This window comes from Nanorana parkeri, unplaced genomic scaffold, assembly GCF_000935625.1.
Source record: "Nanorana parkeri isolate BGI_ZX_2015 unplaced genomic scaffold, ASM93562v1 scaffold2302, whole genome shotgun sequence".
Taxonomy (NCBI): Eukaryota; Metazoa; Chordata; class Amphibia; order Anura; family Dicroglossidae; genus Nanorana; species Nanorana parkeri.
In genome coordinates, this window is record NW_017308570.1 from 34,836 (window position 1) to 59,465 (window position 24,630).

A 24,630-nucleotide genomic window follows, 5' to 3' on the forward strand; every position below is an offset into this window, starting at 1 on the left:
GGGGGGGGGCTTCCGAAGCCAGCTTAAAATACTGCACATGTTATGAATTCTGCTATCTTTACCTCTTTGCTTTACAAAGTCCAATATAGTCCTTACCGAATAGGCATTGGTGGTGTATTTTGAATGTTTCTATGATTTCTCAACTGCCTTACCATATTGAATGCTTTTTTTTTACCCTCTCTTCTTTCCCCACTCTACTAGGGTAGCTACCTGGCCCACACACAAGGAAAGAAACATCAGACTAATTTGTAAGTAGTCCAGCACATGGTTGGGAACAGGTATGCTGTTAACAGACATTGGCTCACGTGTTTCTTTTTTTTTTCAGGGCTCGGCGAGCTGCAAAGGAAGCTAAAGAAGCTCCTGCACAACCAGCACCTGAGAAGGTGAAAGTTGAAGTTAAAAAGTTTGTCAAGATTGGACGTCCAGGATATAAAGGTAAAGAGCCTGCATTTGTTTTGCTGTATTACCGCTTACTGCCAGTATTTTTATCATATATGTTCATAATTTTCTGTTCTATATTTACAGTGACAAAACAGAGGGATTCTGAGGTGGGGCAGCAGTCGTTACTGTTTCAGGTAAGAGGATTTCTTTTTCTTTCTACAGTCTGGATAGAGGACATGATGATTAGGTATCATTCCTTTGATTTTCTGTTTAACCCTTTCGCTGCCAAGCCCTCCGGAACATTTTTCAAATCAGCTGGCCAAGCCATTTTTGAATTTTCTGCAATTTTTTCCTATTGATTTGATTTTCAACTGCTGCGTTGCTATGTTTGGTTTTCTTATGTTTCTTTCTCATCAATTGAGGGACCCAGGAAGCCATTAAATGTAGGGTTATACTGCTGCCTACAGGAGGATTGGACACAGAAAACTATAAGCCAGCGCAGAATAAACCATATTTTTACCGGCAGAACATTTACACAATTAGATTTTTGGAACAATAGGAGAAACTGTATTAACCATGTCTTGGAAGTAATAAAATTAGTTGTGGCAGATAAGAAATTATGATTATTAAAACTTCTACAGGCAATTGAGGAAAGTTCAAAAGGCTTGGACCCCTGTAACCTTTTCATTGCCACCATCATAAGTGTCCGTAGCATCAGGGAGCTGTAACCACACTCCTGGTTGCCATCAGGTTTTTTTCAGCCGTTTGATCACTTCTTCACATTTATCTCCTTTGGGACATGTTAGGCCATTTGTTTTGCTTGGTATCCATCAGGTCTACAATCGCTGTCCCTTCTCGGAGGGACTCTCTGTCATTCACGGTCTATTAGGATGTGCTTTCTGATCACTGCTCTCCCAAGGCTCTGACTCCTTACTCTCGCTCCTGTTCCTGAGTGTTCTCCTGGGTGCTGGTCCCAGTGTTTTTGCTAGTGCCTTCTCATGGTGCCCCTGTGATGAGACTCTCAGACGGCCTCTTGTGGGGAGAACGGTTGCCGTGGGCAACCTCTTCCTGGTAATCCAAAGACTTGGCTGGATCTTCTATCACAAGGAATCTTTGCTGGAATCCTTATATTGCCTGCAGACCTGAATAGTTTCATAATACAATGATCTACAACATGTTTCCCCACATATCCCCTTTCCCTGGTCAGAGTTACCCACCTCTTGTCTGTGGAAGGAGAGTTGAGTTCCTCCTGTAGGCTACAGTGTATGTAACCCAGTTGACAATGAATCCTGTATCCCTCAATAAACAAGCTAAAAAATAGAATTTGTATTCACCATAAAATCCTTTTTTTTTAGTCTATTCACACACAGGTCCTACCCCTCCTGTGTTTATGATCATGTTCTTGATATTGCATGCTGGTAATAGGAGGGGTTATCCTGGGCTGGTTTTCAATTTTTTTTTATTTGCCAGTGTTAATTGTCCTATAGGCGGCAGTGTAACCGGACAGTTACTGACTTTTTGTATCCTTCAATAGACTCTGAGAAGGAATTTATAGTAAATAATCCTATTATACAGTAAACTCATTATTATTATTATTATTATACACTTCTTCGGCAACCACGGGGATCGGTAGGTACCAGATAACTGTACTTTTTGGTTGCATGAGAATAGTAACTCAAACAACACACACACACACACACACCCACCCCTGCAAAACCCCACACATCTACGAGCTGGCTTCTGCAGCCGTCAGTTGAATGTAGGCAGCTGGGAGCAATTGCCAGATTGCTATTGGCTTTTTCTAATTGCAATAGCAGACTGGCTAATAAAGCCCCGCCCACTGAGCAGAGGAGCGGCCCTGAGAGAAAGTTATTTGCTCAGTGAGCGGAAACAATAGCCCGCCTGCTATTGCAATTTTAAATGGCCAATAGCATACTGGCTATTGAAACCCCGCCAACTGAGCAGAGTTGCAGACCTGACAGAGAAAGTTCTCTCTCAGGCTAATTCAAATTACAATAGCAGACTGGCTGTTGAAACCTCACCCACTGAGCAGAAGAGCGGACCTGAGAGAGAAAGTTTTTTTTCTCTTATCAGGTCTGCTCCTCTGCTTAGTGGGTGGGTACAATGTTGTTTTTTATTTGCTAGTTGCTTGAATGTCAGATAATGAGTTTACTGTATTTCCCCTTTTTCATTAATTATTCTTTCTGGTACCCTGGTGTAGTATGTTAACTTACCCCCTGTTTTTATATCTTTAATGCCAGTAATTCATTGTATTTTTCCATATTGTTTTTGGTTTTTTTTATTGTAATTTGCATTAGATTGACTATCCAGAGATAGCAGAGTGCATCATGCCTAGACATCGCTTCATGTCTGCTTATGAACAGAGGATAGAACCTCCAGACAGACGTTGGCAATATCTTTTAATGGCAGCAGAGCCTTATGAAACCATTGCCTTTAAGGTGAGCCGCTTCCTAACCTAATTCAAGAATATATAGGTACAAATTAAGAAGGAACTATATTTGATTTGTTTTTTCCCCTAAATGTCATTGTTACACACGGCTAATATTTTTCTATATAGCGGTATAGCTATATCTCGGATTTCTAAACTTGACAATTCTTTCACATCAGCTATAACTCTTTCTGATACTGGTTGTTTAGAAGTTTCTTTTGCTACAGTGAAAAATACATCTGTATTATGCATTTTATAATGCCGGTTTTTGTTGTATACAGATAACTTTATCTTTTATATAGGTTCCTAGTAGAGAAATTGACAAGATTGAAGGGAAGTTCTGGACACACTGGAATAGAGAAACCAAACAGGTAACTATCTGGAGTGCCATATGGGGTTGATGAGGGAATCTTTCAAAGATGAAAAGTTTACCCATTGAAGTTGTCATCCACGTCTTTTGGCACCTTGGAAAATATTGGCGTTTTGTACACTGATCCTTGGCTACTGTTGGTTACCACAGTTGGCAAATTGATCAGTATTTACCACAGATGAATATTACCACAACTTTATATTCTTTCATTATATATAATCAAGGCTTGAAAAATCCTCTCGTCTGACGAGTAGCTTCCCGGCCATTGTAATTAGTGTTGAATCAGTTTTTATTAGCATTTTCTTAAACAAGTATCATTCAGTATCAAAACTCAAGAAGGACATAAAAATCAACAGCATGACATCAGGGGGCATGATAAAGCTAAGGCAGTTCTTGGTTACTCATACAACAATGTAGAAAGGGTCCTCACTACTATGATCATATCCACAAAATAGGTATGGTGGGACTCTAGCTTGCATAGTCAGGTATTGTAGCCCTTGTCTACACCTCTTAATACCTTCTCCTAACTAACATTTCAAACATCCTGATATGTTAGGAAAGTTGTAGAAAGGGAGGGAGGAAACCAGAGAGAGAACTGATAAAGGAAGGAAATAAGGAAAAAAAATTTCGGTTCATTAATTTAGGTTGTGTATCACGCTTTGCGGCGTCCCAGTCACCGCACGGGTAGCGATCAGAGGTAGGATTGTAGGTCAGCGGAAGTGGAAAAGTGAATCCACACACTCCATTGGGATATGAACATAGGAAAGGCATCAGCATCAGTCACCATTAGTTCCTCCATCAACATTATATCGTTGACGTGGATAACCCATTGAGAAAGGGGTGGAGTACTAGATTTCTTCCAATGTAAGGGAATCACTTGCCTAGCTGCGGATAGAATATGTCTAAGTATCATGTTTTTTTTGAGATTTCCGGGTTCCCGGCAGGAGTGACAGTAACGCCACAGCTGGTGAGGGTGCCAGGGTATCGCCATATAAATGATTGTATATCTTAAATATTTTTTGCCAAAAGGAGTAAATCATAGGACATGTCCACCATATATGGAGATAGGTGCCTCTTACCTCCTTGCACCGCCAGCAGGTCTCTGGAGAAGTAGGGAAGATACGATGTATGGAGACCGGGTCTCTGTACCATCTAGTAAGGATTTTGTAGTTTTTTTTCCTGGGCATATGAGGAGACAGATGATTTGTGAGTGTAATGACAGATGGTGGACCAGTCTGAGTCCGTAAGGTCCCTGTTCAGATCAGCACACCATTTAGTTCTATAACCCAACGGCGCCTGATGGAGAACCTCTCGCAACATCCCATATGGCTGATATCGTGTGGCGAGCCCTCTCCTTAGAGGCAAGTAAGCGTTCAAAGTCAGTCAGCGGTCTGTGCGCCTGTTCAGAAGTACGAAGTACTGAGCAAAACCCAGAGAACTGGAGGTTATCTTTATAGCTGGCCCTAAACCTAGATTCAGCATGCTGAATGAGAGAACTGCTCGATTCCCCCATGCATGCTACATAACCTAGATGGATGAATATTCCATGCCAGCTATTGCATTCTTTAGGGTAGTGAAAGTGAGGCGCTGGATATGGATTTCCAAAATGATGGGAAAACCCTTAATGTAGCCACATGGCTTGGGCTCGATGGCTCTCCAGAAAGCAGGTATCTCTCCGGAGGCTTGGATCACCCAAGCTGAGAAGTCTTTGTGCATATAAGCCAAAAGAAGCATCAAACATTCTAAGAGCCCAAACTGTATTTATTAATTCTTGTATTGAGGACAGGAAAATACTGGCAGCCAAAGCATTTCAAGGGCCAAACAATCCCCCTTCATCAGGACATGGGCACTTATCAAAAAGTCAAATCCGCTCCTAGGTGATTTAGCCTACACCCAAAGACTGATCAAAAGATGGGTGTCTGTCTGGAATTACTTGTTTTAAAGCTCTTTTACTGCTTAAGAATATGTAACTAATTTAATTTCCATTGAATACTGGTGGACTTTAAACTACGTCTATATTTGCATCCCGTCCTTGCCTGTATCTTGGTGATCTTTTAAGTTAATAAGTCATCATAACATGCCTGCATGGGTAATTTTAGGTTGTTAGTGCTATATTTACAGGTTATTGACGCTGTTCCTTTGCATTCAGTTTTTCCTGCAGTTCCATTTCAAGATGGAAAAACCACCAACAGCAACCAGCATCCCTCCTGCACCTCCTGGTATCAAAAGGCCTCTACCTCCACCGCTGATAAATGGGATGCCACCTCGACCACCCATGCCAGAAAACATGCCACCACCTCCACCAGGTGGAATGCCATTGCCACCTATTCCTCCTGGGGCACCAGCACCACCTGTGCCACCTCCCCAACTTCCTCCTGCTGTTCCGCCTCCCGGTGTACCGCCTCCTGTCCCACCGCCATCATTGCCCCCGCCAGGTGTACCTCCCCCTGGTGTACCACCACCTCCCAATCCTGCTCTTCCTCCTCCTGGAGTTCCTCCCCCTGGAATACCACCTCCTGGTATTCCTCCACCAGGGGTTCCCCCTCCACCTGCTCCTGGTGTTCCTCCTCCAGCTCCAGGCTTGCCACCTCCAGCACCTGGAGTTCTACCTCCAGGACCTATGCCTCCAATGATGAGACCACCTTTGCCAAGTGAAGGACCTACAAATATTCCCCCACCACCTCCAGCCAATTGATTCCATCTGTGCTGTCTCTTGGAAATGTGCACATCTGATATTTTTTGTAGAATGTTATTTTTTTCTGTTTCAGTCATTTAATAAATTAGACTTAAAACAAACAAAAGTATTTATTTATTTGAATCCTATGTACTTTCACAGTGACTATAGTCCTGTTAGATGCAATTTCTTCCCGAGGTTACAACTTTCCCTAAATATATTTATGTAGCTGCTGGGAAATGAGTGAAGGGTAATACTATACAGCAGTGGTGCCCAAAATTTTTGTGTTGCGATCTACTTTTCAAATGACGAGCTACATGAGATCTACCAAAGGAAAAAAAAACCTTCCTTGCTCTCTCTCCTGGCTGTCTCTCCTTGTCCATCCTCCTGGCTGTCTCTCCTTCTAGCTGTCTTTCCTCTCCTCTCTCTCCTGGCTGTCTTTCCTCGCGCTCTCACTCCTGGCTGTCTTTCCTCGCGCTCTCTCTCCTGGCTGTCCTCGCTCTCTCTCTCCTGGCTCTCCTCGCTCTCTCTCTCCTGGCTCTCCTCGCTCTCTCTCTCCTGGCTCTCCTCGCTCTCTCTCTCCTGGCTCTCCTCGCTCTCTCTCTCCTGGCTCTCCTCGCTCTCTCTCTCCTGGCTCTCCTCGCTCTCTCTCTTCTGGCTCTCCTCGCTCTCTCTCCTGGCTGTCTCTCCTCGCTCTCTCTCCTGTCTCTCCTCGCTCTCTCTCTCCTGGCTGTCCTCGCTCTCTCCTGGCTGTCCTCGCTCTCTCTCTCCTGGCTGTCCTCGCTCTCTCTCTCCTGGCTGTCCTCGCCCTCTCTCTCCCGCCTGTCCCCCCCCTCTCTCTCCACTCGCTCTCTTCTGTCTCCCCTCGCTCTCTTCTGTCTCCCCTCGCTCTCTTCTGTCTCCCCTCGCTCTCTTCTGTCTCCCCTCGCTCTCTTCTGTCTCCCCTCGCTCTCTTCTGTCTCCCCTCGCTCTCTTCTGTCTCCCCTCGCTCTCTTCTGTCTCCCCTCGCTCTCTTCTGTCTCTCCTCTCTCTCCTCTCCTGGCTGTCTTTTGCAAACAGTGTAGTTCAACAGGCTGTGTAAACTAATATTCTTTGATGTAACACATAGCACTTCAACCACCAGAAAGGTGTCGGGGAGCTTGGCTCAGCAGACTCAGGCTAATCGGTAATCATGAGTGCACAGCTAAATAAATATACCAAAATGGAATAAAGGGGCCACCATTCACACCCTTCCTGATCTACCAGCACCAGCTTTGAGAGCTACTGGTAGATCACCATCTACCTAATGGGCACCCCTGCTATACAGTATCACTTGAAAGACCGCTTTTGAATCTGCTCGGTCTACTGGCACCACAGTAGACCCAGCAGGAAACTCGGGACTTTTGCATGTCTACCAAGGAAGGCTTTTACATTAAAAAAACATGAATAATATTTATTGCATACGCATATAGGTTTATGGGAGAAATTTTTTTTAAATAAATGGTCTCGCAACAGGGTCTCCTTAAAATAAAAGGTCCTGGACCAGAGGCAGTATTTCCATAGAAGCACCTCACCCTGTACTGGAACACAGGCCTCCATATATGAAAGTGTTAGGTCTTTTCAAACCAAGTACACAGGGCTACATGCAGCAAAAGACTTGTGTATATAGCTTCAGACAGCATTTAATACATCAGATTCCCTTTAATGCTCTGTTAGCATAGCTGAAAAGTTCTAGAACTTTTGTCAGTGTGCTTTGGTAGGCACAAAAGGCAGCCATGCTACGACATGGTCTGGTGGTCATGGAAACCAATACCTCTAATGTGTTCATACCTTTTGATCAAATGTTATCAAATAATTGTGTGCGGTCACTAATTTACCATCTGAAATAATTTGTTACAAAAATCAATGCCAGGCATGCCCTGTTTGCAGCAATACAGGTATTTATTGTTTTAAGCATTAAATCAAAAAGAGGTTTTCTTGAGGTTATCCCAGGCCCATACAACCCTGAATCTTAGTATAACAACCCAGGCGTTCCCATGCAATAATGGCTCTACCAGAATTGTATGCCAAACATGTTAAGCTAGAAACAAATGGGTGTTTTTTTTTTTTTTGTCTGAAGGGCTTGCTGCAAGATCAGGCTACATGTTGCCTAAAATGTCATTTTGAGGTTTTGTTGGGTTTACCAACTTATCAATTTATTGTAGTGAGATTATGTTATAGCCATTTTTACTAGAACCAGTCAGGACTGTATTTAATGATTGACCACATACTGCAATTCCAAGAGTAGTCTGTGTATGGCATTCTAATATCACTGAATAGTTTACTGTGTGTTTTTGCTTTCACCCAAGCAGAACCGAAACTCATTACTAATCAAATGTTTTACTCCTTTGCCTAGTTTGTTCATGCTCAGGTCGACAATGGTTCTACAATTTTTTTTTCCAAGGTAAACACTTCATTGGGACATGAGATCAAAGTCCTGATTCAATTGATCATTTGTAATAGTAATTATAGGGTTGCTTGTCATGGGTAATGTCAGTCTAACAGTCCTCCCAACTTTGCATATTGTCTTCCTTATGGCCAGACCTGAGCTTCTGACATGTCTATTGGTTAACCCATTCATGTTTACACACTTATCAACTATTTTTCAGGTTTACAATATATTATCAGCAGATATGCCAACAATTGAACACCTCTCAAACACTTTTAAATGTAGTTCTCCGCAAAGTGCATAGTGCGTATTAATGTGAATTCAACCTTGGAAATGTTACTTATTCTAGATCTTAACCCCTTCATGACTGAGGCCTTTTTTTCATTTTTTGTACCCATGTTATATTCCACAATAAAACCAAAATTGATTTTTCAGTATATTTGACTTCATGCCTCACTATATAGTTTTCTTAAGCAAGTAGTTTTTTTTTTTTTTTAAATCTTGCAAAGTCTCATGCCCTCTGGGGGTGCATCATCATGCAGCCTGGGCTCACAGTATTTCTGGACTTATTAGCCCAGAAGGATGGAGCGCCCCACCACTGTAATAGAAGAGGAAGGACCTGTGACATCACTGGAAAGGCTAAAAGAATGCAAGGAAGAAAGTATAGTGTATTTTTGTATTAAAATAAATAAATCAGATAGTATTTACTGGTATCCAGGGTACATATGCACCAAGACTGCTCCAGTGTTGGAACTGCTTTTCTACACCATTATGCTGAAAACACGAATATCTTATCTACTGGTAAGCTAAAAGCCTGAAGAACACTTCTAGAGCTCATTTTTCTTAACTTCTATCTGAAATGATACAAAACAAAGCAGACATTTGATGCAAAAGTTAATGTGTGCTGCCTTAGTACAGTGCCCACAGTCAGATTAAGCTGCATACACTATAATACTGCAAAATATGTATTTACATAGTGACATTTTACAGCAATGCAGCCTGATCATGAAGGAAGTAAGGCATGGAGCAAGAATCACTTTCATTTTGATTGAAGCGCATTCAAATGATTGGGATGATGCAGTCTGCTCTTGCACTGGCAAAATGAAGTGACAATTGCTTTTCTGCCTTTGCTGAAAAGTCTGTATTTAGAGGAATGTAGTCATAAAATCCAAATCTGAAATGCTGTTGTTTTTACCCATGTAACGTGTGCATGGCCTCATGCATTGTCTAATCTTTTTTTTAACGGCGAGTACTAATCCATGGATTGTGCCTAATGCATTTCTTTTTGTACAGCGAATAGAAAATACATTTCCTGTATGATTTCTGGCCAAAGTCAAAGGAGTCAATTTTTTTTCATCTTTACACCACCATTGATGAAATGATAATGCTGTATAATAACAGAAATCATTACTACCAAATCTTGGCATTTTTTAAAAACTGAGATTAGCATACAAATCTACAAATCATTCTCAGTCATGTTTTAGACCATGTGCCTGATCTGGGACTAATTTTGGTTTCTTTTCCACTACAAGAAAGTAATCAGCATCAGAGGTATTCTGGCCTCAGATACTTGCACCACAGAGGGTTCTGACAAATGGTGACCACTATCTGCTATTTCTAGCCATCAGCCTAAGGTTATACAGGTAATAATTAAATCTCTCTACTGAGAGATTTAAAGTGGACCTTTACCCCCTTTGACTAAAAATCACTTTAGCATACAGCTCTGCATGCTGATTTGAAATCATCTTACAATCATTGAGCAAACGATCATATGTTTTTTTTTACTTACAATTTCTTTTTGTTTGCACTTCCTAGTCCACTTTAGCACAAATGATGTAATCTTGCCCAAGCATTGCATCCTGGGAAGATTACATCAGTAGGGCATTGCTGGGAAATCTCATCTGTAATCTCATGAGATCTCAGAGAAAGGCATTTTCCTCCCCTGAGATGATGTCCTAGATTTTCCAGAATTATAGGAAGATCTAGTAACCTGCCCTTAGTTAAAATGGTCACGGTGAGAAGACTGGGGAGGAAAAGAAAAACAAGGTAAGCAAAGAATACAAAGCCGGCAATTATCTAGAAGAATGTGTTTGTAAATTGTCATTAGTAAACATTTCTAGAGATGCCTTTGTTATTGAAGATATGGGTAAAAGTCCTCTGGAACTGCTTGTTGGTTTCCATCTCATTTGCAGTACACTGAAATCAATAGAGCAGTGTAGCCCTGCCCTAAAAAGATGTCATTATGTTGCAGTGGATAAATCCATCTGTAATGCCACGCAACTCTGGGGCAGAAACAAATTACTAATTGCATACGGACTGTGAGTCATGAGAAAAACATTTTTTCCTGGGGAGGTAATGTATGGACCTCCTGACTGCTCCATGGCAGGATGCTGTAACAACTATTCCTGTATCACTTTGATATGAATAAAAAAAAAAATAACTGTAATGAACAACGACTTTACATGGGTGGTAGTGCAACCAACTAAAGAGGAATCTGCTTGATTTATTCATTTTGAATAGAACAGATACCACATCTAGTTTGCAGACAGTAACAGTAACAACAATGTGGTTATATTTGAGCCAACATTCAATAAAAGTCTGGGAAAGGGAGCTACAAAAACCATAAACATTAGGAAATTAAAAGTTGAAACGCTCAGAAAATTGGCAAGTGTACTGTTTACTGAAGACATTGAATCTAAATTAGACATTTGTAAAAAATACTTTTACAAAATATTTAAATACAGTAAACTCCCACGTTATCCGGCATCCACAGTGATTGGTAGATTCTGGATAAATGTAGTTTCTGGTTGCTTGAGAGTTACTATTAAAAAAAGGTCTAACTAATGCCATACCATATACTATACCATATCATAACATAACACTGTATTGACTTCACATTAATATTGAAACACAGAAATCAAAAGCAAATTAAGACAAATAGACACATAATATATATGGTTAATAATACGTTCAGCAGAACAGTGAGTTTTCTAGTTAGATGAGAGATTTGGTGTGTTGAATACCGAATAACAGAGTTTACTGTATTATAATTTTTGCTGATGAAACAAAATGGCATGCAATTAGTAAAAACCAACAGGATAGTGACATATTACAGAAGGCTCTTGATAAAATGACAATATGGACATATTAAGTGGCAATGGAAATGTAATGTTGCAAAATGAATGTTTATATACATAGGCCAAGGGAATAACTAGGCATAGTCCAGTTTTTGACTAAAACATATTAAACTCAATATGTTTTAACATTTGCTATTCTTTGCATTTGAGGCTACAAAGCATTGCTGCTGTGATTAGTGGATCACAGGGAAATGCTCTGGCTCCTGCAGACTCTTTCCCAGTCCCTGTCCATACCAAGTGTATAAGGGTGTGATTTGGCAACATTACCCCCAAGAACACTCCGTTAGAGGGGCTAAGAGGTTCCACAATGGGAATACCTTTGCAGAGGAGGAACTTGGCTGTTCAGTTCCTTCCAGGTTTTCCGGACTATAGTGGGATGGGATTTCTAATCCTGGGGCCAGATGTTGCCAGTGGCCAGGTTGGGCTGAACAGGTGGCTGAGAGCAGCCTTATTAGGAAGCCAGCCCAGTGCTTTAGAGGAGAGTTGTGGGTGTGCAGGAAGCACACGACCACGGGCAGACTTTGCTGCGTGCGTGTGCACAAGGGACACATCCAGGAAGGCTGGAGAGGTCCAGAGGGTCGGTGACCCTGAGATACCTGTCGGGGAGACAGAGAGAGACAGTGACCCACGAGGGGTGAATGCTAAAAGTCTTGGAGCTGAGGAAAGCTGCTGAGGACTGTATTTCCAGGGAAAGTCCTGGGACTATAACACTGGGAGTGTATGGGACAGCCAGATGTCGGTGAGACCAAAACATGATGTGTTTATGAGAGTCCAAAGAACTTTTATGCTTTGTTTATGCTGAAGAAAAGCAAGTTAGGTTGTGAAGTTCATGGACTGTTGACCTTTTGAATGAATAAAGACTGTCCTTTTGTGTTAAAGTCGGCTTCAGGAGTGGTCACTTAGCGCTCACCATTGTGCTATATTCCCCAAACATCACACAAGTTACAGACTTTCAGCTAAAGGAGGAAAAAAATATATATATGGACTGTCTACAAGTGGGGTGACATGAGTGAAACATGGTCCAAAAAGAAAACTAAGCCGTTAACTATAATACAGTGTAACAAAACAAAGTTGAAAGGACTTGGGAATACTGGTTAACAATAGTGTAAGAAACACCAAGCAAAGCCAAACAGCAGATGCAAAAGCAAACAATCATGACATATATAAAAGGGAAATAATTTTGCCACCACAGTAAGAAAATAGATGTTCTGGATTCAGAGATAGGTAACTAACTTAACCCCTTCGTGACTGATGACGTAGCATCGGGGCTGTTTAAACAGAGTCCCGGCGGGACTCTGTTTAAACTTGTAGAGCCGACTGTCGGCTTTACAACAGAAGCGATTCTGGCGACTTACATGTCAGTGCGTCCTTCTGGAGGGGGGCTACTTTTGTACTCCATGGTCCCTCTGTGCGATGTAAAGTAGCCACTGCTCCAAGCTCACTCCCATGATGGACTGCAATCTCACATTTAGTTTACTAATTGGTATTGAGATTGTGTGATGTAAAGTAGCCACCTCCCCAAGCTCACTCCTATGATGGACTACAATCTCAATACAAATGAGTAAACTAAACGTGAGATTGTAGTCCATCATGGGAGTGAGCTTGGGAAAGTGGCTGCTGTACATCACACAGAAGGACCATGGAGTACAAAAGTAGCCCCCCTGCAGAAGGAAGGACAGTGTTGGCACCAATTCAGAGATGATTTGAGGATCTACAGCTGAGTGATACAAAAATAAGTTACATTTTTGTTAAGCCCTCATTCACACGAGAAACGGGCGGCCCGTACAGCTCCGTGCTGCGTGCAGGGCCTTATCGAGCAGCTCCCGGGAAGGACATGTGCTGCGTGTGATTACACGCAGCAGCCTGTCCTTCTCTATGGGAGTATGCGGCCATACGGCGCCCTACGCTCACCCCACCTGCATATCTATGCGGATCTCCGCATTCGTACGCTGACAGGATGGATCCTGCCTGTGTCCAAGCAGGGACACCCGTATCCATACAGACCCATAGAGAAGGACAGGCTGCTGCGTACTAATCACAGGCAGCACCAGTGGCGGAACTACCGCCGGTGCAGGCGGTGCGGACGCACCAGGGCCTCGGGCCTCTAGGGGGCCCAGCGGGCCCCCCAAACCTGTCCTTCCCGGGAGCTACCCAATACGCTGTGCACGCAGCTGTACGGGCCGCCCGTTTCTCGTGTGAATAAAGCTAATAGTTAAGATACTTTAAAGCATTTTTAAGATTTAACTCCTGAGTTTAGTGTCACTTTAAAACAGGATGATTTCCATGCAACTATTACAAAGTTATTATTACTACAGGCTAAAAAAAAAAAAAAAAAAATATTATGATCCAAGAATTTGGGTCAACTGCCTTTGGGAAGTTTTGAAGGGATTGTTTCCCTATGTGTAGCAAAATTAGCAACAGTTGCACAGGGGTTTTTATTTTGCCTTATTCTAGACCAATTTTTGCAAGAATTATGAGAACTTGAACTTACTGAGCTCTCCTTTTGAGTATACTTGTTCCCTGGCTGTCTAACCGGTTCTGTCACTGACAAATATCCAGATTAGGAGTTCTATCTTCAATCTTTTCTGAACTGCGTATTTGTTCAGGTCAGTGTCCGAAGGTATTAAAGTCAGGGACAAGTCAGCAGTGTCAAGTTCTGTATTTTCTGTCAGTACTTGATTCTTATCTGTAACTGGAAAAACACAGCATGTTAAGTTATAATAGTTTAAAATACACTGCCTGACCAAAAAAGCCATATGGATTAAGCAAATAGGTAAGAGCCTTCCATTGAGTAATTAGTCTATGGTCAGCAATGTTATGTGTCCAAAAAATTAGGTCAGCTGCTGACCTGAATATACCGATTGACCAGGTTTTTCCATAAATTGATTTTTTCTTGCCTGTTGGCATGGGCAGACTCCAAGATGACAACGCCAGGATTCTTTGGGCTCAAATTGTGAAAGAATGGTTCAGGGAGCATGAGACGTCATTTTCACATATGGATTAGCCACCACAGACACAACTCTCCCATCATCACTACATGGTCTTGGTGAAAAATGAATGCAAAACTGGACAAAGCATGTTCAGCTCATTCATCCCATGGTGTATACCAAGGGTATGGCAGGATGGAGCATGCTGCAACTCTGTTTTTGGTGAAGATGAACATGCTTTGTGGTCCTGCAGCTTCAATCCAAACATAAATCACATCACATCATCATGTCTGAAGAGCAGTAGGAGACCCTGAACAGCGACGGAGTTAATTATATGCGATCGTTTTTTACTTATCTTGTGAGTAATTTTTATCTATTTTAACCACCTCCCGTCCATAGCTGTCTGTGAACGTCCGGATGGGAGTTTTGTAGGAGCGGGAGGGCATCTTAAGACGTCCTGCCACTCCCCCCGCTCGTGTGCGGCGCTCAGCGCGCACACGAGCGGGAAAACTGTGAGCATGTAAACAGCCAGCGATGGCTGTTTACATACAAGCGATCAGACGCCCGATCGCTTGCAGGAGCTGCAGGTGTGCGCCCCCTCCCCCGTACCTCTGTCCCGCCGTCTCCTCGCCGCCGCTGCCGGTCCCGTGATCCGGTACGGCTGGGACCGACACGGCGACGCTCTAACAGCAGATCAAAGGGAGATCAGTACTCAACCATTGCACTCCAACATCGCTGCGAACGTTGGAGTGAGAGCAATAATAACATTACATTCAAGCGATCAGGCATCTCTAGAGACGCCCGATCGCTTGCAGGAGCTGCAGGTGTGCGCCCCCCCGTACCTGCACCGCCGCTGCCGGTCCCGAGATCTGCTGTGCCTGATGCGACTGGGACGCTCTCAGTGAAGATCAGTGCACAATCTCCCTTTGATCTCTTCTCTGTCCCAGAATGCAGGATGTGATGTATATTACATCACTTCCTGCATTCAGTGTCACTCTCCGGTACAGAACACCGGTGAGAAGCCGATGAAGCAGAAATCTGCTTCATCAACTTCTCTGTGGGTCCTTAAGTGACATTAGGGGTCTTAGAGACCCCTGATGTCTCAATAAAGAGGACCTGTCATGTAAATTGGCTATCATATAAGGGATTTCTTAGTCCCGTAAGTGATAGCAATAAAGTTAAGTGTAAAAAAAAAATTAAAGCATAAAAAAAAAGATAAAGAAGCACAAAAAAATTGTTGCAAATAAAAAAAAGTTAAAAACCACTAAAAATGTTTTAAAGTCCCGCCCCTCCCCAACATACACACGCAAACACACGTCGGGGGGCACCAACGTGCGAAAATGACAATTCCGCCTACTGTGCCGCACATGTTTACATGTCACCGCGAAAGTTGTAATGAGATCAATAATTTTAGGGCCATTAATCACTGATAAAATTAAACTGATGAGCGATAAAAGCTTTTAAAGCGTTGCCTATGGCCAATTTTGGGTGTGGTCGTTTCCTGCGATTTTGCGGGAGCGCACAATTTTAAAGCTTGACATGTTAGGTGTCTATTTACCCGACGTGACCTCGTCTTTTATATTTTACCAAACAATTGGGGTGATAAATGTTTCATAACATTTTATAGGGTTTTGTTTTTTTTTACAAAAGTTAGGGTACTTTTTTTGTTATATAGTAAAAAATAAAAACTCCAGTGGTGATGAAATGCCACCAAAAGAAAGCTCTATCTGTCCCCAAAAAATTGAATAAAATTTGTTTCAGTACAGCGTTGCATGACTGAATAAACGTCAGTCAAAGTACCGCAGTGCTGAACACTGAAAAATGGCCTGGCCAGGAAGGGTCTTTAAGTGGTTAATAAAGCGTGGTTTTATAAACTTAATACACTATGAGCTCTTAATATGTCTCCCTTCTGGGCGATACCAGATCGTTTAGGATTCTTGCTGGTGGAGTTAATTAACATGGAGAGATATTCTTTGTACAGACCACGACATTTTCATGCAGAGTTAAACAGGTTTTCCCAGGTACAACTCTACTTCATATGAAATATTGCCCATGTAAAATACTGGCTAATTGTAAGTTGTTCACAAGAATTCAGAACTGGTGGCCAAGGTTCAATTCTGCTACTGCTTTGATGTCAATCTGTACAACAGCATTGTAGTCCACAGACTGAATGGTATTTCCAATCATCCTTAATGCAGATGTCTCTAAAATCTCCCCCATTTTTAATTACCAGTCATACATGTGCTGTTGGTCGTTTCTGGCATTCTAACAAGTTCCTCAATAGATGTATTGTTATCCTGGCCACATTCAAGGTCAAGGTACAGGAGATTCTTTCACAGGGGCAGAAGAGTAAAAATACATTCCTAGGGATCCCATTCCATCTGTATTAACAAAATACACACACATGGGAGAATATACATCCCCCAGCTTGTTCAAGGTTTTCGCTCTATTCACAACACTGGAACTGCCCTCCCCTCTGCACATGACTTGGCAACATCTTCTTAACAGAATAATTAGAAGTGAGGTGGTAGGAACTGCTTAGGAAAGACTGGGCTATCTAACGGAAACTGGTCTTCTTAAAAAGATGTCTCTGATCCTGTGCTCTCTGGAACAAACAGGATTAAAATAGTGCCACAATCAAGGATTCTTCCCATTCCATTGATACTTCTTCAACAGAGTAATGGGGATTTTCTGTGCCATGTGGTGGTTTTTGCTTCCTCTATTATCTCAATCATTGCCCAGCAATGCTGGCAAGAGGGACATTGAAGAAATAGTGGTGGACAAAAAAAATCATGTGGTACCACTAGAAGTGTCATACTCTGAAGAAAATAAGACCGCATGTGGAACAAAGGCAAGAACAAGCTGGGGTAACCTGGAGACTCATGGACTCCTCAGGGAGTATGAGGATGACTTTCTGGTTTCAGTCAAAGAGTCTTGGGAACAGCCACACTTGTTTGGCATGTGCCTAGAAGATATGCAGTCGACAGCTCTAATGGCTACAAAGCAACTTGCAAACTTTCTTGGAGATCCTCAAGGAAGACAATTGGTGATCATGCACCTACAAAATGGTATGTTCTTTCTCACTCTCCTAAAAAAAAAAAAAGCAGTTGCTTGTAATTTTTAAAGTGCTGCCTTAATATTAGTTACTAATATATATTTTTATCTCACCTAAAGTGAAGTGGGAACCTGGTGTCAGCATGCATTTTCATGGAAGTGTACAAGAACACATTTCTCCCATCCTTCAACACTTGCACTTACTTATAGGAGTATTTTTTCTTGATATCCTCAAACTTCCTGTGGGTCATCTTAAATCCAAGATCAGGATGTCAGGAGAAGCTTTCCCACAGCCACAAGTAAGTATATCTAATTTAATAACAAATTTAATTAGCTTGGACTATGTGGAAATGTTAGCGTCATGTACTCCTAATTGGGACTTATTAAATTTAGTATCTAGAATAGGTTTGGGCATAATGTATTGTTAGAGCTGGTAGAGCATGTTTGAAATTGTAGTTCTCTGTGGCTGAAGCCAGTAGTTGGATGAATGGTTGTTAAAAGGGTCAAGTGCACCACTGATACAATATATTATACTAAGAATGTATTATATTAACTGTAACAGTTTATTCTATTTTAATAATTTTGCTAATTGAAATTCATGTCTATTAAGACAAAGCTGAACTTTTGATTAAAGCACTGTATTTATAGGTTGTCTGCATGTCACCAGAGACCCGCTATCTTGTCCTCAAACTCAGTGGAACAGTTAAGAGTGTTGAGTCGGGGGACCTGAAGCTTCACATCTCCTTTCATATGAAACAGTACCCTGAGGGTAAGGAAGCAAAAAGAATGAAGTGCTATGACTGTATTTTTAAGGAAGCATGTGAAAAGAATAAGTAGGAAGAATTGCCTTTGCTAGCTTGTTTTTAAAATGCACAAACTCCAGGGCAGACATCCTTATCTGTACTCACTACCTAGCTAGTCAATGAAGGTTAAGCAGACTACAGCCAGTGAAGTCTTTAATGTTTAAGTCTATTATGTTACTCAGTAGTGAAAATAGGTTTAGGGTGACAACCCCAGTGCCTACATATTTCAAAACTAGTCAGCAGTGGCAGCTTCCATATGTGGAGCTTCACAAGTTCACTTTAAAGAGCTAGTCCACCTGATATTGATATTTTAGTATTTGGTAGTTCCTAGAGAGCTAATACCTGTGGGTAATAAGATCACATCAAAATTACACTTATTTTGTATAGCAGACACATTATTTCTGGTTTCTTCTTGAGCATTCCATATCATGAATACCAAGACCAGCACCTTTACTCACTGGATCCGGCTTGTCTATTCTTCTTCTGCACATTACTATGGGGCCACCACAGTGATGTCTAGGCTCATTAAACAATGGTGAAAGGTGGGATTTGGTGGATCAAAGCTGGTGAACACAGAAACGGATGGCTTCTGGCATATCAGAGCAGTAATCAGGTCTCACAGGATGATCTACAGATAATTGAAAATTATGTGAGAGCACTTGGGTATATGCTATACAAACAGGTTGTTATTTCCCATAAGTCAAATTCCAGTCAATACAATGGGAGTTATATTTTTAATGACATTTTTTCGATGGTTCATCATCTTTTAAACGCAGATACTGCAGCCCTTTTCAATTCAGAGTTTACTATGCTCAACTAATTTAAGGGTTATCTTCCCAAATGAAAAATGAGTCTGAGAAATCACATGGAGAAAAACAGCAATTTCATTAGAACAGAGAAAGGTCTAAATCTGCAAAAAGGTTTGTGTACAGTTTACGTAGCAGTTTAGGATGGGAAAGGATGGGGGAGAGGAGGTTTGATACCGCAGGGACTTCAAGGTCCACCCTAATTGTTTGTGATTATTTTTAGTGTTAGGGAGTTAATTAAGGACAATTTACACTAGCAGAAATGTACTTCACTTTTCTTCTCACACCTCTAGCTTAAGCCCTCAAAACAGCTGGCTCAACAATGGCATTTATATGTTTGTGCTATTTCTGGGGTATAATGGTATTAAAATTAAAAGTGCTTGTAATATGCATTGTGAAATATTGTAATGTTTATTGTATATTCAACTTATAACTATATATGTTTACCCAGTTTGAGGCAGAGTTATAAGTATTAAGAAAGCTCCCTCTACTGTCATAAATCCAATCAGATTCCACCTTTCTAAGCCATGCTGGACCTTTTCTCTTCGTTCTTGCATTTTAATAAATCCTCTAATGGGTCTCATGCATTAAAGCATCAGCACTAAGAATTGTTTTTAATTGTCCCACAGCCACCAATCAGTTTCAGACTTATAGATTGCAACCGTTTTTAACTGTGGCCAATAAACAATACTGGTTCAAAGATCCTCCAGAATAGATCTTTTTAAGATTAAGTGCCTATGCTACTCGGTATAAAAAGCAAACTGGTCCTAGTTCACCTGATTCCAGAATAGCAAAGGGGGATTAAAGTCAAGTTGACAACTCATATAGATTTCTTACGGGGACTATCATACATCCTGTTTAAAGAGACCATTTATTTTGTCAGATCTCTACCGCAATGATCAATTATAAATATTTATTGTAAAAAATGTGGATCCGCGCTTTATGGGTAGCCCTGATTTAATATCCTGATATTAAAGCAGCTGCGCTCTCAACCCTGGGGTCAAAATCGATAAAGTGTAAATTGTGCAGCGCTAGAAACTAAAGTGCATAATATATAAAAAATTTATGCATACCACACTATGAAGAGGTTTCTCTTTTTTATCTAAATCCGTAACGAACGGAGTGTTACTAAGAGAAAGGATCTGGGATGCGGACCCTCTAACTTGGGATCTTTTGCTTCATTACCTCAACCCGTGGGGTGAGTACACACCCGAAAGGGGGCAGTTTGAAAACACCGTGGTGTGGGAAGAATTCACCAATTGATGCACTGACTGAAGATATTTACTTGAAATGTTCATTGGATCCAATTTTTAAACATATCACGGTTTTCTAATTTGGGACTTTTTTAAGTTTTATATTTGTCATCAGCTGTTCACAGAAATGTTTTGATACTAATTTATCACTTTAGCACTTTATTATGGAAAAACACAAGAGTGAAAATATTATATATTGTAATTTTTGACATTGTATATGGTTTTGATACTGGATAACTTACACTGTGGATACACTTTATTTATAAGTATTTAAATAGTTAGACACTGTATATTATAGATTTGTCATATTATCTAATTTATATATATTTATATATTTAATTATATATATTTATATATTTACACTTTTTTATATTTTTTTATATATTATGCACTTTAGTTTTTAGCGCTGCACAATTTTATACACTTTAAAAATATTTATTATTTTATTGCATTAGTAAAACAATCAAGCAAGGCATCAAAACAATCAATCCAGATGAAACTTAAGGCCCCGTTCCCACTGCGCGATATGCAAATCGCGCGTTTGTTGGACCCTTTGCCCCATTGGATTGCATTGGAGCTCGATATCGCGCGGTAATTTGCCGCGTTATCGCGGGAATTACCTCACGATAAATCGCTCAATGTGAACGGGGTCTAAGTGGGACCATTTCAATCTATAAACATGGATTGTCAACTAATTTTTTGATATACATGTATAGGTATAATCAACCAAAAATGCCCTTGGTGCAATAAAAAGTATTGAACTTTAATACACACAATCTATTATTATGATAAAATTTCACTTGAAGCCTGGATTGATACACTAACATTAATTGTTACTGACAATCTGGACACATGTCTTTGCTTTTTCTCTTGACAGTGTGAAAAACATTTACTACCACAAAATGTATAGTTCTTCTGTTACTTTGCCATATAATTATTTCTGCCTTTTGTGGACAGGACTTGCAGTTCCAGCTACTGAATCAGAGCAGTACCTGTTTGGTATGGATGAAAATTGTTTGACCAAGATCACACCGGTTATACTTATGATTGTAGGCCATCATGCCCAGACTTCAGTCTATCCATCCATCATACAGTCTGATCAAACCGGAAGAGGTTCCAGGTGTGTATTAAAGACTATTGTCTCCATTAACATTTTGCTGGGAACTGCAGTTTGTAGAAGTTTATAACTGAGTAACTTTACAGCATGTAGAGATCTGTTTAAAAGCTGTTCAGTAAAGCAGTATTATCTGGTGATAAGCTAATAACTAATAACGAATTTGCTTGTATATTATTTATTGGCCTAAACACCAGTAAAGATTTAAGTTTATCTGGCAAGCCAGTGCAATTTTTTTTGACCTTGCATTGCCTGCTGGTTCTTAAGACTAAGAGAGTTATTCACAAAAGGGTGAAGAGTTTGGAGAAGGCAGGAGAAGTGAACAATCTAGGACAAAATAGCTGATTTGGAACAATTCTCCAATCCAGCTCACTTTCCAGTTCAGCTATGTTGTCCTAGATTGTTCACTTCTCCAAACTCTTCACCTTTCTGTGAATAACCCTGTAAGCATCTTCTAAATGTTGTATTACATTTGTTCACCCCTGTTTTAAATCAACAACAGTATTACCTATAATATTCAAGAAAAATTACATGGGCTTGCCACAGTGAATCTGTGCTATTTCTTAAAGTACAACATGCACCATAAGGTCCTAGTTGTCTTTCAGACCCTCAATAATCTTATGCAGATACCAGCTTTCTGAAAATAGGTATTGCAAAGGGCTAAGCACACATTTTACCTCCCATGTGACAGGTAATTGGCAGCTTGGGCAGGACTGAAAAATTCAGAACATATCAACATAGGGAGCATAAACTGCTTTATCTACTGTGTTTATTCATGGAGTTCTTCAAAAACTCAGCTCAGCTACGTATTTGTAAAAAATATTAAATATATTCTAAAATATTGTGGGTGCTATCAGCCTAACATGTTTACTGGCACCAAAATCTGGAGAGGCGGTATTTAGAAAATTAGGATTATCTAAATACAGGAAGATAAAGTGTGGCGATGCTCTTTCATAACCATAAGCAGGCAGATGACACATGAAGTGTTGTAGGAGTATGTTTATTACAAAAGTGACTGAGCAGAATTAGCAGTATTTTGGCAAGTAAATCAGTTTACATATACTGTATGTATTTCAATGGTGTGTTAAATTGGAGTTTCACATTGGGTTATGTTTTTGAATTTGTATGAAAAGAATCATGAGAGCTTCCACTGCTGACTTTTTAAAGTTTTTAAAGTTATAGACCGGGTTGTCATTCTGATCCTGAATTTGCAATCAAGTTACTTACTTACCTGAAACAAGTATGGAGCCAGGGAAGGCTAGAATGTCTGAACTAAATACTTGTTCCAGGTCAGTAGCTCATGGGGTTGCAAAGTCAAAATAAAAAGCCTTGCAGCATTTAAAAACAAGTCACCGATTGCACGTGCCATATTTGTCCTCACAGTTCCCCTTTAAGAGTATTTACACCAAGTGCTGAAAGGTTAGGTATACTCTCTTATAGGCGCCACAATTTTTCTACTGACCCTTTAATCCTCATACATGCCACAGTCAAGGATTTAACTTTACCCATAGCAGACCATATTCTTGCTAGAGAGGCAGAGGGAGATCTGTACTATCTGGTTCATAGTGATGAATACAGATGGCAAAAACATTTAGCAAATAGATTTGGATACACGTTTTTGTAATATACAGTGTGGGAATCTCTAGAAGATTGCTATAGTAGGGGCACAGGGCTGCTTAATAATTTTGCTAGGATGCCCCATGATGCTGTGGGGGCCAGCTTGCTGTCTGTTTCATTTCCACAGCTACCCTTTTAATGCAATGTACAGTCACTGAGATGCTGACCCCTTCATATGTAGTGCTCATGGTGCATACATTTCCTATGTGGCTAATACGTAGTATCATGTTTTCTTTGCAGATTGCAGTCTAACCGAATGGTGGTCCCATCTCAGAAAAAAGATGAATTTTTACAAACACTATCTCACTTCTCAACACTTCTGATGACATCTGACGGAAAAGCATCTTCCACTATTCATCTTCCTCTTGATCCTAATGATGACAGTGCTGGTGACCTTCGACCCCAACTTTTAAATGTTACAGAAGTTGAGGCCTTGGAATGGCTGGTCGAATCTCAGGAGCCGCTTGTTTTTCTATTTTTGCCTGGCAGCAAAAATGTACTGGCCAGCAGAATTCAAGGTAGCTTAAATGGAACATTGCTAGAGAAGATAACAGAAAAGATGCAAGTGGTACTAGAAGACCTGAAGGAAATAATTTCAACTGCTGAGCATATCCAAATTCTTCAGGGACTTTTAAACTCTTGTTATGGCTATTTCAACATTAGCTATTTGCATACGGAAGAGGAGAAAGTACCACAGTTGACAGAAAGTAAGCATAGGAAACTGCATTCTCTGATGCTTCTTAAAATGTTACAGACAGTTCGAGCCTATTGGCAGGACCGCAAAAAACTTTCCCGCCAAAACCGGGGAGCAGATCTGAAACCTCACTGCCGCTTACAAGAGCTTTCCATCAACTTAAAACCTTATGCAGAATATAAGGATATTTATTTTCCTGAGGAAATCAACATAAATAACTGTGTGGGGCCATGCCACTTTCCCCAGACCACTCAAAGTGACTATCAGGCCCATGTTATTCTGCTCATCCAACTTCAAGAGAGAAGACAGTCTGTCCTTGACCGACCTCCATGTTGTGTCCCGATACGATACCAAGAACAATGGCTGATGGTAGCACATGAGAATGGCATTAAGCTCCAGCTTTACCCCAACATGGTTGCAAAAGAATGTGGCTGCAGATAATGGCATCGGTGTGCATTATATACATTTATGTGAGTGAGTCCTTGATTAAATAAATATTAGCCGCAAGAGCAGGAAAGGTATTGCCCATATAAAACATTTGTAGCTCCAGCATCATTTTTCAAGCATGGGGTAGAATGTGGAAAACGAATGACTGGTTTGCTGGGCAACATTTCCAATTTTCCTTTCATCTAGTGCTTTAATGCATCCCACTGTATACAAGCTGATTAATAGTTGAGAATTTCTCTTGATCAAGGGATTCATGCATCCTGCATAGCATCCTTCTTCCTCTGGATTTTATTTCTTTAAGTTTGTCAAATATGTTTATATAAACCAGGTTTCTGATAATATTAATAAGTCACCAGTATTTGCAATATTAAACTTTGTACACATAAGCAATAAAAGGGAGAATTTATTCATGAAGTCGGCTGAGCACCATAGAATGAGTTGAATATTGCAGTAAACAGGGGTATCCCTAGTCTTATTCGCTAAGCAAGGCGTAGGGG

The 24,630-nt window shown here is 40.8% G+C and overlaps 2 protein-coding genes across 2 annotated transcripts in view; both read left to right on the forward strand.

The window, feature by feature from the left end:
• The window catches only part of SF3A2 (splicing factor 3a subunit 2), a 10,071-nt gene extending 4,095 nt beyond the window's left edge, over positions 1-5,976 (forward strand). Inside the window, exons 3-8 of the mRNA XM_018573246.1 lie at positions 202-248; positions 326-435; positions 526-575; positions 2,700-2,840; positions 3,133-3,201; positions 5,350-5,976. Of these exons, the coding sequence (XP_018428748.1) occupies positions 202-248; positions 326-435; positions 526-575; positions 2,700-2,840; positions 3,133-3,201; positions 5,350-5,895 (963 nt within the window). The 3' untranslated portion in view covers positions 5,896-5,976. The remainder of the gene's footprint in view (positions 1-201; positions 249-325; positions 436-525; positions 576-2,699; positions 2,841-3,132; positions 3,202-5,349) is intronic.
• Positions 5,977-16,830: 10,854 nt separating this feature from the next.
• Positions 16,831-24,286, forward strand: AMH (anti-Mullerian hormone). The gene is made up of 5 exons (XM_018573247.1): positions 16,831-17,413; positions 17,520-17,698; positions 18,048-18,168; positions 21,219-21,381; positions 23,233-24,286. Exons 1-5 carry the CDS (start codon positions 17,026-17,028, stop codon positions 24,125-24,127), a joined length of 1,746 nt encoding a protein of 581 aa, XP_018428749.1. The 5' UTR covers positions 16,831-17,025; the 3' UTR covers positions 24,128-24,286.
• The last annotated feature ends 344 nt before the right edge of the window (positions 24,287-24,630 follow it).